A 15,544-nucleotide genomic window follows, 5' to 3' on the forward strand; every position below is an offset into this window, starting at 1 on the left:
GAGCTGGGTTGACCGGAGAGGTTGGGAGAGAGCTTGATCTCCATAGAGGATTTCTCTCCAAGTTTCCTCTTTTTGTGAGCAAGTCCCTGTCCCTCACCCAGACTCGGCCAGGACGCTCCTCGCATACAGAAGATGACCTCTGCTGGGTGGTGTGGAAGGCCATCTGCTTAGTTTGAGTCGTAATGTGGCATTGTTCTTGACCAGATGAGGTATCAAGATCATGAGCAGTGTCAGCCTCAGCCAAAAACTCAGGAGCAGAAGAAAGATCTGGCCCAGATAGATGTAGATCCTCAGAGTCTGGTAGATCTGGAGGATCCCCAGACTGGGAAATGTTGCACCCATCAGCTATGGGGACAGGGGTAGAGTCTATATTTGAGATGGAATCTGTTGTAGGCTCTACAACCATGGAAGAACCCACTTCTGAAGAGTTTGTGGTGGAACTAGACTCCACTGTGGGTTCCCTATCAAAGTGTTGTTCAAGAGAAAAGAGAGGGCCATTGGGATTGTGAATTTGGAGGCTGGTGAACTCGGTTACTTCTCGATTGGCTTCACTCTGGTTTGAGGTGCATCTACTGGGCTGAGGATGGGCATCAAAGTTAGGGTATTCCAATGCTAAGGGAGTGCTGACATCGCCTGCATGTGATGTTACTGTTGTTTCACTGTCACAGCTGTCTGAGCTTTCCTGTACCTAATGAGAATTCAAGAGAGAAGTTTCACTTCCGTTACTCAAAAGAAGATTGTTCTCTAGAAAACTTTAAAGGAATGGTTCACCCAGAAATGAAAAGTCTGTCGTTTTCTCACCATCATGATGTTTCAAACCTGTAAACCTTCAAACCCTCAATGAATAACAACTATCTGTGTGTATCAAATCTGTTTTATGGCTATAGAAGACTTAAACTAATGTGGACTACCTTTTGGAGGGAAAACTTACAGTATAAATGTTTGCAACAACATGAGGGTGAGAGTAAATAATGACAGAATTATTCTCTTGGTTTCACTTTTAACACCTCTGTCATTTTTTATTCTTATGCTGCCTCTGAATATCCCTACTTCCCTACTATATAGTGCTCCAAAAAAAAGTATGCCAATGGAGTAGTACGTCAGAATACAGAGTATTTCTGAAGCTGTAAGTGAGAAATACCTGAATGAGCTACTATTTCTGGTGAGATTAAGTGCAGATTGACTGGACACTTAAAAATCCCATAATCCCTTGGGAGCAACGGCACATTCAGAACATTAGATCAAAGGAACGGCGGTGAATCACGAGTTGGACAGCTCTTCACAACTTTAAGTGCTTTATATACCAAGAACTTTGTTCACTTTCACTTAAATGGTGCTTGTTTAACAAAACCAGAGCAAACATTTTTTTTTGCAGTTGTTGTTCTTATGTCTTATATTGGAGTCATGAGACAATGGGCACATTACCGGATGAAGTATGTGTGAAATATATTCATACTACTCGCATGCATACATAAAAGAACGTACTGGACAAAGCTTTAGATTGAGTCCAGATGTCTATGCTGAAACACACACACACACACACACACACACACACACACACACACACACACACACACACACACACACACACACACACACACACACACACACACACACACCTTTAGGTGATTACCCGAACCGTCTGTGGATGGGTCCTCAGCAAACCCACTGCTATCAGACTGTTGGCTGGCAGTCCTCAATAACCACTCTGTATGGAGGTAAAATGAGAGCAACAAAACTGAGTTGGACTGAAAACTGAAATGACTTCGTGCCAATGCATATAATTTATGTTTATTAGTACAAGTTGCAACTTTTAAGGCTTAGACCCTTTATTTAGGCTCATTGTGATAAATACTGTAAATGATTGCCACATACATGGATGAGCCAAAATATTACGACCACTCACATGTAATGCGAATAACGTTAATCTTAACAAGGCCACATGTTAATGTCTGGGTAGATTAGATGTAAGCGAACAATCAGTTTGATTTCTCAATGCTGGAGAAATGAGCTGTAGTAAAAACCAGAGGGACATTGACAAGTGCCAAATTGTTATGGCCTGACGACTGGGTTAGAACATTTCTGAAACCGCAAGGCTTGAGGGGTACTCCCAATCGGCAGTGGTGAGTACCTACAGACAATGGTCCGAGGAGCCGAAACAACAGAAGGTCTACTGTGGCTCAAGTAAAAGAAAACTTTAATGACTGTTACAGGGGTGTGTCACAACACACAGTATATTACACCCTAAAGCACATGGGACTGCGTAGACGCAGACCAGTCAGAGTGCCAAAGATGACCCCGTCCACCGCCGAAAGCGTCTACAATGGGCATGCAGAGGACCAACAGTATATTAGGTGGTCATAATGTTTTGGCTCATCTGTGTATTTTTCTTCTGTTTTACTGTAATGTCAACAATCTCAGGACAAACTTCCAGGAATGTTCCGGCTTTGACACAAGTAAAGCTCAATCGACAGCATTTGTGGGTTAATGTTGATTAACACAAATTACCACAGTTAAAGTACAGCATATTCAATGGAAGCAAAAAGGGCCCAAAAGGTCAAACTTTACAAATAGAAATTTGAGGCTTATATTTTTGCTAAAGTACTTTGGTAAAAGTCAATGTATACTTTAAGCTGTGAGGTTGTCTAAATTGTTCATTTTAAAGTGAGACTACTTTTCTAAGTGGGCGAACTTCTGATTACTAACTATTGAAATAATTACGAGTGGAAATGTCTTCATGTAAACAGTCAAAACTCTATCTTTTATCCTTGTGCACACCACGTGAAAGTAACCCAGTTTAACAGTGTTATGAGACTGACATTGAAGTTAAAAGATTGGACATAACATTACAAAGACAATAGGCTACAATAAGAGACTATCACACAAGCCTTAAGTTAACATATATGTTTAAGTCTTGTGGAAACAGTGTACATTTGAATGTTTATTGCCTGGCCCTGTGTACTTCTATTATAAGTGTGTTATTATAATGATGATTTTTGCTTTAAAAAAAATTAACAAATTGTAATCAACATTATGCAACAAATGCTGTCTTTAGAGCTTGTACTGAACCAAACACTTTACTTTGAAGTGGGGATATGCATCCAAATGTTCATATGCAACACAAGAGGGCACACTTGACCAATATCTAAAGGAAGAGCCAATGTCTCCTGGAGCTGTTTGGGCTGGTCCATAGTACACAGCATGATAAAACACATCACAGTTCTGTTGCGTGTTTGAATTAGAAATTTACTCTGCTGTGTTCCTGGAAAAAGTGTTTTTATTTCTGTGGGAATAGCAATTTCTTTGAATATAACAACATGTTTGTTTTAAATATTTCTAAATTGCACAGCCTTTGACACAAATACAAATTCTGTATATTCTCTTCCAGTTCATGACTGATAATGGTGGTCAGTCAACACTTACCACTGCCAGTTCTGGACATGCCACAAGGCACAGGCAGTGCCTCATCCTCATTACTCTGCAACTGCAAAGAAACACCTTGATCATTGCCACGTAGTGTACACATTTTGATTATGAGGGAACACTTAGTGTACATCATCTTCCATTAAGATCCTAAATCATGCTCTAACATAGTCAGAACCATAATCCTCCAGACGATCAATGTTCCAGCTTTTATTTATTTTTAGCTATACATGTCATGACCCGAAGCTGTTTTTACAACCAAGCACGACATTTTTTTTTAAAAGAAGCTTAGAGATGATTGTCAGCGTGAGAACCGTACAAGGAAAAACGGAGGCTTATTGTAGTAAGTAGGGCTACACTAATATGACAAAAACATTTTTTGTACATTATATCCCTTTTATTGTAAATTCATTAATATAATTCACATAAAATACTTAAATGGACAACTTCACAGAATCGAAACAGAACTGTTTTTCACATTTTCTATAAATTATACACAAAGTGAGCAATGCATGACTGTTTGAGTGTTCAGAGTTCTGGACTCCTGAATCCTCCCAATATAATGAAGCTGTCTAGACTGCAGAATAAATTTCCTAATTAAACCGTGTCTTCACCCTGTTAATTATAATGGAAGCACGATAGTTTTGTAGCATCGCTCTCTTGCAGTGTACAGTGCATTATTGAAGTATTTAGACCCCTTCATTTTTTTCACATTTTGTTATATTGCAGCCTTATGCTAAAATGCTTAAATGTTTTTTTTTCTTCACATCAATCTACACTCCAATACCCCATAATGACAAAGCAAAAAAACAGATTTTTGATAACAGCAAATTTATTAAAAAGAAAAAACTGAAATACCACACTGGCATAAGCATTCAGTCCTTTTGCTATGACAATTGATATTTAGCTCAGATGCATCCCATTTCTCTGGATCATCTTTGAGATGTTTCTACAGTTTGACTGGACTCCTCCTATGGCAATTTCAATTGAATGGACATGATTTGGAAAGGCACACACCTGTCTGTATAAGGTCTCGCAGCTGAAAATGCACATCAGAGCAAAAACGAAGCCATGAGGTCAAAGGAACTGCCTGCAGAGCTCAGAGACAGGATTGTGTCGAGCCAGAGATCTGGGGAAGGCTACAAAAATATTTTGGCTACATTGAAGGTTCCCAAGAGCACAGTGGCCTCCATAATTCTTAAATAGAAGTTTGGAACAACAAGGACACTTCCTAGAGCTGGCTGCCCTGCCAAACTGAGCAAACGGGGGAGAAGGGCCTTGGTAAGCAAGGTGACCAAGAACCCGATGGTCACTGTGTTCCAGAGATAATGTGCGCAGATGGGAAAAACATGCAGAAGGACAACCATCACTGTAACACTTCACCGATCTGGGCTTTATGGCAGAGTGGCCAGACGGAAGCCTAGCCTCAGTGTAAGACATGTGAAAAAGCACCTAAAAGGACTCTCAGACTGTGAAATCAAGATTCTCTGGTCTGATGAAAAGAATATTTAACTGTTTGGCCTAAGTTCCAAGCATCATGTTTGGAGGATACCATGCACCGCTCATCACCTGCACACTACCATCCCAACGGTGAAGCATGGTAGTGGTATCATCATACTGTGGGGGTGCTTTTCAGCGGCAGGGACTGGGGGACTGGTCCAGAGTGCTCAGGACCTCAAACTGGGCTGAAGGTTCACCTTCCAACAGGACAATGATCCTAAGCAAATAGCCAAGACAATGCAAGTTGGCTTCGGGACAACTCTGTGAATGTCCTTGATTGGTCGAGCCAGAGCCCGGACCCAATCGAACATCTCTGGAGAGACCTGAAAATGGCTGTCCACAGACAGTCCCCATCCAACCTGACATAGATTGAGAGGATCTGCAGAGAAGAATGGAAGAAAGTCTCCAAATCCAAGTGTGCAAAGCTTGTCGCATCATACCCAAAAAGACTTGAGGCTGTAATCGCCAATCGTGCCAAAGGTGCTTCAACTAGGTACTGAGTTAAGAGTCTGAATACTTATCAAAAAAGTTATCAAAAATCAGTTTTTTGCTTTGTCATTATGGGGTATGGAGTGTAGATTGATTTGAAAAAAAAAAAATAATATATATAATATATATATATGTATATATATATATATATATATATATATATATATATATATAAAATTTAAAGCATTTTAGCATAAGGCTGCACCATAACAAAATGTGAAAAAAATTAATGGGTCTGAACACTTTCTGAAAGCACTGTATATTGGGAGCCATCTACATTACAAGTTAGTGGCACAAAATCTAGAAAACCCAAATGAATACTTAAGCTTTTCACTTTGGTACAGTACGAAACCTTTATTTTGAGTGACATGACATGTTTCTTTAGCATTTATGGTGTATAAAACATGCAACTTTTGATCAGAAACCTCAAAGCTTGCTCATTAGGGCTGGTTTTCATAACTGATAGGCCTATAAATGAATTTGAATGCTTTTGATTCGCCAAGGTACTCACGCTCTTAAACATATCTGTGATTGGTTACAATGCTCAACAGCTGCAATAAACATTTTGCAAACTTTGACGCAATGAGAATGGACCTACATGAGACCTAATTCAGGGTATCTGCAGGTTCGAAGGAATTAAATTTAAGACTTTTTAAAACTTAAGGCCAAATAAAAGAAACATTTAAGACCACATTTGCAATAAAAAAAACACATTAATTCATTAACTGGTAAATACAAAACCTCTGAGGCTACTTGAATGTCTCTGGACATGTTTTTTAATATATTTTATTGTGCATTTATGTGTTAATAAGTTAATTCAACATTAAAACTCGATATGAATCAATTATGAATTCATGTAGTCTACATTGTGACACTTCTCTTTAATCACTTGCTTTCTAGCAAGACATGACGCATTAGACCAATGCTTGGCAACGTCAACGCTTATGTCAAACACGCAAGTGGTGGCAAAATCCATGTGTAAAAAGTTCACTTTTATCAGATTACGCTGTTGAAAAATTATTCCGAGGGCTCTAGTAGACTGCTGTGGCTTCAAGATCATCAACAGAGCTGACTGGACTGAGATAATTTCAACTCACAACTTCACAGCATAAATTCATAGCGAACATGATTACATGTTTGTTATTAACTCATAACATTATAGTAATGGTATCGCTAAGAATATGTTTGTATTTATGATGGATTTGTGTCATACTTTCGTTTAATCCTCTAATCTGTCAAATCTAACACAACAGTCAGTGGGCTTTCTTCCACCACACTGCACATGAGCTGACATTTTTGTAAATAAGAGGACTGGTCCATAGACTTTATTCACAGTAGCGCCATGTTTGATTTTTAATGAGAATGGAAACGAGGCTGTGAGGGATAGACTTACCATTTCTTCAATGGCATGCTTGGTGTAAATCTGTAAAAAGCTCCAATATCCCATCTGATTATCCATAACAAAAATGTTATCTGGAGTTTTTTTGTCTACCGAGTGTCCTTGAAAACATTTTTTTTCCAATGTTTTGTACACAGAACGATCCAAAAACTGCAGTACAGCCCATTGAAGATACTGTACGTCTATCCCGCACAGCCTTGTTGTCATTGTCATTAAAAATACCTTCAAAGATACCGCTGCAGTGAATAAGGTCTAGCATGTGCTGAGTAACATTTATATTTGTTTTCTTGGCAGATACCTTTAACAAATACTTTAACAGGTAGTGAAAGGGCAGTTCATTTAAAAATAAGATTTCTGTCATCACTGCTCACCCTTAAGTCTGAATGAGTTTTTCTCTGCCATGGAACAAAAAAACAACAAAAAAAGAGATGTTAAGCAAAACGTTTAGTCTCAGTCACCATTCACTGTCACTGTATCTTGTTTTTCATTCAGTGTAAGTGAATGGTGACTGAAACTCCTTAATATCTCCTTTTGATATCCACTGAAATAAGAAAGTCATACAGGTTTGCAATAGCATGAAATTAAAACTCAGTTACCTTAAAAATGGCCATTTAAAGTTGACAAGACGTATTGAATATGTTAACCGATTACATTATGAAAGAGAAGGATTGGGAGAGACGCTGTGCTGCTGCTTTCCCCCTGATTGGTCTGAATAAATCGCAGCATCTCGCAACTGTGTTGTCTGTCTGTGCGCAGTCTTTAATGCGTGAGAAAAGGGACGTGTGGCGTGAGAGCGTGAGAACAGTGTCAATTGCGTTGGCAGCCCTAGATCTAGTGAGATGGAGATGAGAGATATAACAGGTGTAACTCTGCAGTTGAGTAGTTCTGTTAGCTTAACAATTATTGTCAAAGGTCATGTAAAATAAGGAAGCTAAACTATTTGAAAGGCGTCAAAGACTCCAATGCTCCAATCTTGCGCGCTTGCAAATTGTAACGTTGACGGCTTTGTCGATTAGAAGCAGGAGCGACGCAATATAACGACATTTGCATTTCAGATTAACTGGTTTATAAAGTTTTATGAATGTGTAACATCGTAAGTTCAGAAAAAATGTGCTTCCCTGCACGTGCTCACACTAAACTCAAGCGTCAGCTGCTAAATGATGGATGCACAAGAGAGAGAGCGAGAGAGAAAGATGATTTTGACTCCATTTTCAGCGTCTCTATTCACGCCCCAAAATGTAATACCTCAGCAAACAAAATTTAAGACTTCTTGTAATTTATCGAAGATATTTAAGACTTTTTAAGGCCTTAAATTTTAAAAAGTAAATGTAAGACTTAAGACTTTAAAGACCCGCGGATACCCTGTAATTGAGACTTTCAGACTTGAGACTTCACAATTAGTTCACAGAAACTGCAATCGTAATATCGATCTTTATTTATTTGTTTGTTTCGTTGAGCAGCCCTAGTGATAAGCAGTTCGTTTTTTTTCTTGTTCACAATTCCTATGCTGATTTTCCAGGAAAATATATGTCGTAATATGAAATGGATTTAAATGTAACATGCTATATAGAGCTGAGAGAACAGTACCATACTCTATTTCGTAACTAAAAGCATAATCAAAAGCTTCCAATATTATAATTGAAATTGATTGATTGTCTGGGCCTTGTTAAATATACAGTAAAGTGGTAATCAGTGTGAACCATACCTCCTCCATCTCAAAGGAGTCTCTGTGTTGGCTGAGCAGGTGGGCTATGTGCGGGTTGGGTAGCAGGTTGGATGGCTCTTTGTCTAGGATGGAAGTGATGGCTTCCTGGTGCACAATATCAAGTTCTGATTGTCTTATGAGGCCACAATTGCTTTCGTCAGATGCTCGACTGATGCTCACCAGGACTGGGGAATCTAGCATATCTATTTCCAGAGCTGGTACCTCAGAGTCGTGCAAGGGGGAGTGATGACCATTCATTAACGTGGAGTCTTTAGCTAAAGGTCCTTGGAAATCTCCATTGAGGGAAGCCTCTAAGATACCTTGCTGAGCCTCCTCGGTCACTGTGGCTAGAAAAGAATCCATTTTCCTAAAGATCTTCTGCTGCGGCTTCTGCTCGAAATCTGTCTGTCCGTCTCGTATGGGGTTCACACCTTCTTCACTGTCCAGTTGCAACGGTCTAGGCTGATTGGCGGTTACCTCTGTGGTAGAGGCCAACAGGTTCTGTTTTGTTATGCTACGCTTCAGGATCTTGGCCGCATTCAAAGCAGAATTGTTCCTTTTTAGCGGAGAGGGTTTTATCGTCTCTATTTCGCTGTTGCCGATTAGTTCCATTGGTCTTCCAGACACCTGGGAGTAGATCTCTGAGAAGACATTTGCTACTGTAGCCAGCACTTCTGTCTGTCGGAAACGACCTACAGGAGAAGTAGTGCTTTAGTCAAATAAGAAGAAACATTTCCATACAAACAACTCACTACAACCTTGTTTATCATTATTTAGTCAAATAAGCCTAACCTCTGGATTCTTGTAAAAAGAGGAGAATAAAACACAGAAACAAAAGAAAACAATTTAAATTGTCAACGTTGTAATAAAAGCATAAAGTGTTTCCTGCAGCTCTGCACAGGAATCTGAATCACATATACAGTATATATGTATCAGTGCTGTCAGCATTAACGCATGCGATTAGTAAATTTATATTTATATATATATATATATATATATATATATATATATATATATATATATATATATATATATATATATATATATATTTTTTTTTCTTAAATCGCGATTAAGGCACATGCCGATTTGACATTAGATCCTGCAAGGTGTTTCCCCAATTTATTAACAAAATGCTCAAGGCCAAATCATGTAAATCATGCGGCTTCATGATTGCTGTTACAAAGTGAATAGCAACTATTCATTTTTCGAAGGATGAGGGTTTAAGAGATTTAACGCCCATTGCAATGAAAACTACAGGGACTAGATATTTCAAAAAGTCAACCTAACACTTTGGGAAAGGTTTAATATTACTTGAATTGATGCTATTTTTGTGCATTTTTATTATTATACTGTGGAAAGCTATGTTTGGGGAAAAAAAAACCCCACAAAAAAACCCATTATTGTAACATTTTCTTTTTAGAGGAACTAAATGCATTTTGACAGGAAAATAATTATATATAGAGTAAAATTTCAGCACTTTCAAAATCTGCGATTAATAGCAATTAAATGTTTTTAATCGACTGACAGGACTAATATATATATATATATATATATATATATACACTCACCTAAAGGATTATTAGGAACACCTGTTCAATTTCTCATTAATGCAATTATCTAATCAACCAATCACATGGCAGTTGCTTCAATGCATTTAGGGGTGTGGTCCTGGTCAAGACAATCTCCTGAACTCCAAACTGAATGTCAGAATGGGAAAGAAAGGTGATTTAAGCAATTTTGAGGATGGCATGGTTGTTGGTGCCAGACGGGCCGGTCTGAGTATTTCACAATCTGCTCAGTTACTGGGATTTTCACGCACAACCATTTCTAGGGTTTACAAAGAATGGTGTGAAAAGGAAAAACATCCAGTATCGCGGCAGTCCTGTGGGCTGAAAATGCCTCGTTGATGCTAGAGGTCAGAGGAGAATGGGCCGACTGATTCAAGCTGATAGAAGACCAACTTTGCCTGAAATAACCACTCGTTACAACCGAGGTATGCAGCAAAGCATTTGTGAAGCCACAACACGCACAACCTTGAGGCGGATGGGCTACAACAGCAGAAGACCCCACCGGGTACCACTCATCTCCACTACAAATAGGAAAAAGAGGCTACAATTTGCAAGAGCTCACCAAAATTGGACAGTTGAAGACTGGAAAAATGTTGCCTGGTCTGATGAGTCTCGATTTCTGTTGAGACATTCAGATGGTAGAGTCAGAATTTGGCGTAAACAGAATGAGAACATGGATCCATCATGCCTTGTTACCACTGTGCAGGCTGGTGGTGGTGGTGTAATGGTGTGGGGGATGTTTTCTTGGCACACTTTAGGCCCCTTAGTGCCAATTGGGCATCGTTTAAATGCCACGGCCTACCTGAGCATTGTTTCTGACCATGTCCATCCCTTTATGGCCACCATGTACCCATCCTCTGATGTCTACTTCCAGCAGGATAATGCACCATGTCACAAAGCTTGAATCATTTCAAATTGGTTTCTTGAACATGACAATGAGTTCACTGTACTAAAATGGCCCCCACAGTCACCAGATCTCAACCCAATAGAGCATCTTTGGGATGTGGTGGAACGGGAGCTTTGTGCCCTGGATGTGCATCCCACAAATCTCCATCAACTGCAAGATGCTATCCTATCAATATGGGCCAACATTTCTAAAGAATGCTTTCAGCACCTTGTTGAATCAATGCCACGTAGAATTAAGGCAGTTCTGAAGGCGAAAGGGGGTCAAACACAGTATTAGTATGGTGTTCCTAATAATACTTTAGGTGAGTGTATATATATAAAACCCACCCTTGCAAAAACAAAATCCTGTATGAAACTACAAGCATGTCAACTTGTGCATGACTAGATGGTTTTTATCAGCATCAAATTTGTCATTTGTTTTGTCAGACAAAAAGGAAGAGGGATTTGACAATTCTGCAGGCATGTAATGGAATGATATCAAGTGATAAAAATACAGTGATTTGTGCCGGTCAGAAATCAATAGACTTCATTTATCTCTTGCAATGCAGCCAGGCTGTCTGAGTCATTGCTCAAGAACGGCTCGCAGGATATGCACCAGAAAAACAAAAGAGGAACAGAGAGCATGCTTTTCTATGAGAGAGGGACTTGAACATCCTATTTGTGATCGTGGCCCCCACAGAGGAGCATTTAGGGAGGAAGAAGAAAGTGTTATGCAAGAAAAGTCAACAAGACATGGGAGAATTAGTTCACAGAATGACTCACAGCAATGAAGCTCCGCATGTGAATAGTCAAATACGCTACAAAATACCTGCCTAGCAAGGTATTATTTTAAACAGTTCGTTTGTAGAAGTGAAAGCAAATAGGTGGCACCAAAAATCCTACAGGCCTTCGAACATCGGATTGGTGCATTGCACCTTGTCCAAACCAGGCAAAACATGTTTCCAGCAACATACCATTAATCTGTCCAGACCAAATGTGAAACTTCTGCATGAAAGATAAACAAAGCAATCACAAAAATGTCCCATCACTCGTCAATGTTCCTTAACATCAAAAGTACATTTGAGGTTTTTTTTAAGAGTGCTGCAAGCCCACGAACAAATTGTCTCTCCCTCTATCCCAACAACTCATAGTCAGACCATTCAGAGTTGCCAGAAGGCCCACAAATTATGGTCTTACAGTCAACAAAAAACAGTCCTTATTACAAACTTTGCACGTTCCTACCCTCACCCAGGCTCTTCCTGTTCAGCTGCTTTGTCTAGGCTCAGTGAAAATTATGCAAATGTTGGCCAACACGCATGCTGGCACGAAGCTGGCACACAGGCAGTCCCCTGCTGTGAGCAGATAGCAGAATCAGCTTCTCTATGCCACAGCCTGCTTGTCACTTTGTCTCTCCCCGATTGCTCCCGGTCTCTCTCCCCCTCTCATTTTCAGTGTATATGGCGGACAATGGCCTCGTTGTGCTGTACTTCTATTGAACAGCCCTTGCATGCACACATAGTCTTTTTGATCACTGAGTGTTTGAGGGATAGGAGGGCTGTTTTTGCTTGAAAAAATTAGTAATTAAAGAACGAATGCAAAGCCTTGTATTAATTTCGATTTCCCTTGGGGCACAAACACTTTCCCCTCGTCTTCCTTGGTTCTCTTTAATTCCTTTATAACAAATTGATGCTTGTATACAGGGGTGGGGGAATTACCGAAAAAAAGGGGGTGGGGGCACATTACAAGCTTATCACCTTGGCTCAAGAAACTTTCATCAGGTTCATCAGAAGTGGATTCTGATCATAAATAACTTTTTAAAAAATTTGGAATAGCATGCATCCATAATCATTATGTAAAGCATTAGGTAAATAGGCTCAAGTTTATTCACTGCACCTTGGCCAAGCAAAACAAAATTATGAAATATCATGATTTCCCAAAAGGTGAGGAGATGAACTTTAAAATGTGAAATGGTTGTTACACCCCTGCTTGTATAATTTAAAGCTGAAGTGTGTAATTTCTATTTGTACTTATAGTTGCCTCTGCATATTAAGCTGGGATAGGAGAAATTATTTAAAATACGAAAAAATTTACACACTTCAGGCTTCATTATTTCCACCCATTTCTCATTTCTATCATCATTTAAACATGCACAGACATCTGAATGATGGGGTTGAGATACTAAAAGATGGCAGGTATTGTGTTGACGGCTCAGTTCACATACTTGTCAGGGCGTAGTTCGGGTTCTCCAGCTCCATGCGTTGAATCTGGGCTCCCAGGTAAACTTTGATGTCAATGCCATTGGCGCCTGATGAGGTGTTGAAGAATCGTGAAGGGATTTTGGAGGCGATGTCAGGCTCCTCTCGCCCAAAACCAAGGTTGTACAGGATCTCCTCTGGATCCTCCTCATAGAGGTCCAGCAATTCTGAAACACTGCAGAATAAAGAATAACATGAATAAAGAGCTTCTGCATTTTCTTGCAAACAGCCACCAAATCAAACCCTCTTTCACTATCTATCCATACATAAATCCATCCCTCCATACATCCATCTCTCCCATCCATCCTTGCATCCATCCATTGCAAACAGCCACCAAATCAAACCCTCTTTCACTCTATCCATCCATCCATCCATCCCTCCCTCCCTCCCTACGTCCATCTCTCCATCCATCTGTCCATCCATCCACTCTTCCATCCATCCAACCATCCGTCCATACGTCTATCCATTCATCCATCCATCCATCCATTCATCCATCCATCCATCCATCCATCCAATACAAATAACAAAATCTCAACGAGTAATTTAAATAAGACCAGATTAACTACAGCAACGTGTGCCATATTCAATTATATGACACACAATCAGTTGTTGCACAATCAGAGATTTTGCATGTGTCAATGACTTCAGTAATAAAAAGTTATGAAGTACCTGGACACTGTGCCACTACTCTTGCCAGAACCTGTGGAGTTCATGCTTCTTCCCTTCTGTTTGAACTGGCTCCTCTTGGTCTTGGCTGGCATTTCATAGCTGAGGATAGAAGACAGTGACCCATCTGTTCGCAAACCAATACAGGAGAAGATGGGAATATTTTAGAGGTCCTACTCACCCATTAGCCTCTGGTATTTTGCTGCTGTTCTGGAGGTGATTGGCTGATGAGAAAGAAACAGGAAGAGAGCTTTCTGTTAGATGTGCTGGATTACTCCCTAATTCAACACCATATTCCCCCTAAAGCCACTTAAAGTAATCACCAGTTGACCTCTGGCAGAACAAGTGCCATTAAAGGGATAGATCACACCAATAATGAAAATTCTGCCATAATTAATGAGTGAACTAGCCCTGGGTGCCATTTTTTATATTAGAGCATTGAAGGAGTTTTCAGAAATTCTTTTCAAAGAAGCCTTAGGAAGTTGACATTGTGACGTCGTTCATTTCCAAAAGCGATCAATTCAGCTGAACATTATCCACTCCAGATGGCAATCCGTATTGTGAAACCTTTATCTCAGCACTTAGTGCACAATGACAGAATTATAAGCGTTGACGTTCAAACCTGCCAAAGAATCGTGTTACAAATCACATTAGACATCAGGTTTTAGTTCATTAAAGAGGACAGGAATGAACACAGAGCAGTGGAAGACATTATCCAGAGCTTTTCTGGCTTCACGCGCTCTGTACAATTACAGGTGAACTTAGATGCACTTATCCTTTCGCCTCAGGTTTCCACAGAAATACAGTGCTCACAACTGGTGCTGCCTGTCCTGCCATCAATAAAAGTATTGCAACAAGCCTGGACTTGGCTCTCTGCATACAGGCACACTAAAGGGTGAAACCTGGCCAACTGTGGTAGCATAATAGCTTGAGCAGAGTTTGTGGAGAATGTTGCCATTCAGCTCATTGTGTTGGTTTAAACTAGTCGATTTAGGACTGGAAGAACCTGTACTGTAAACCCACACATAAAATAGCATTAGTAATACGAAAACACAGTATTCTAAAGCAGCCACTTTATATTCAAACAATGCAAGATTTACTAAGGAAACCATCATGTTTATCTCAGTGGAAATTTGACTATCATAGGTTTATCTAGAAGAATAATTTTATTTTTCTCCAGAACCCCATGTGGCGACAAATGGTGGCAGTTACCATTTCAAAGACAGAGACGTAGATGATCTCATCTCATTTATGATGCAAGCTGATTAAGTAATGTGAAAATACAGTGTGTCCTAAACAAGTCAAGATGAGAAATAATATTTTTACCGTAGAACTTCTTAAGTGTAGATGTTCTTACATTGTTGGGGGCTCTCGCCGTCTCGCACTCGAGTGTCAAGTTTTTTTTAGATGGCTGTTAAGTCAAAACTTGAACTTTTAAAAAATGTCGAGATACATCTGTTCTGTGCTATTCGTTGCACTGTGTCTAGCTTTTTGAGCGCAAGAACACATTCGATCTGAATGGCTCCTTGTTTATGGTTGTAGAGCAACATCACAACTTGCCACATATAGAATTAATTGATGTACGGTCATTGGTCCATGTAAAATGGCTATTTTAAAAAAGATTTTAAATTGCAATGATCTGTTTCATAGCGTT

The 15,544-nt window shown here is 39.6% G+C and overlaps 1 protein-coding gene across 2 annotated transcripts in view; it reads right to left on the reverse strand.

Annotated features, from left to right (window-relative positions):
* LOC127654940 (protein ITPRID2-like) overlaps positions 1-15,544 on the reverse strand; it is a 72,324-nt gene that overhangs the window by 17,291 nt on the left and 39,489 nt on the right. For both annotated transcript variants that reach the window (XM_052142511.1, XM_052142512.1), the window contains exons 6-12: positions 14,072-14,114; positions 13,894-13,992; positions 13,191-13,399; positions 8,517-9,208; positions 3,424-3,484; positions 1,620-1,708; positions 1-688 (exon numbers count right to left, since the gene is read on the reverse strand). The exon at positions 1-688 is cut by the window's left edge and continues 902 nt beyond it. In XM_052142511.1, coding sequence (XP_051998471.1) covers positions 1-688; positions 1,620-1,708; positions 3,424-3,484; positions 8,517-9,208; positions 13,191-13,399; positions 13,894-13,992; positions 14,072-14,114 — 1,881 coding nt within the window. The remainder of the gene's footprint in view (positions 689-1,619; positions 1,709-3,423; positions 3,485-8,516; positions 9,209-13,190; positions 13,400-13,893; positions 13,993-14,071; positions 14,115-15,544) is intronic.

Source organism: Xyrauchen texanus, chromosome 14 (genome assembly GCF_025860055.1).
Source record: "Xyrauchen texanus isolate HMW12.3.18 chromosome 14, RBS_HiC_50CHRs, whole genome shotgun sequence".
Classification (NCBI taxonomy): domain Eukaryota; kingdom Metazoa; phylum Chordata; class Actinopteri; order Cypriniformes; family Catostomidae; genus Xyrauchen; species Xyrauchen texanus.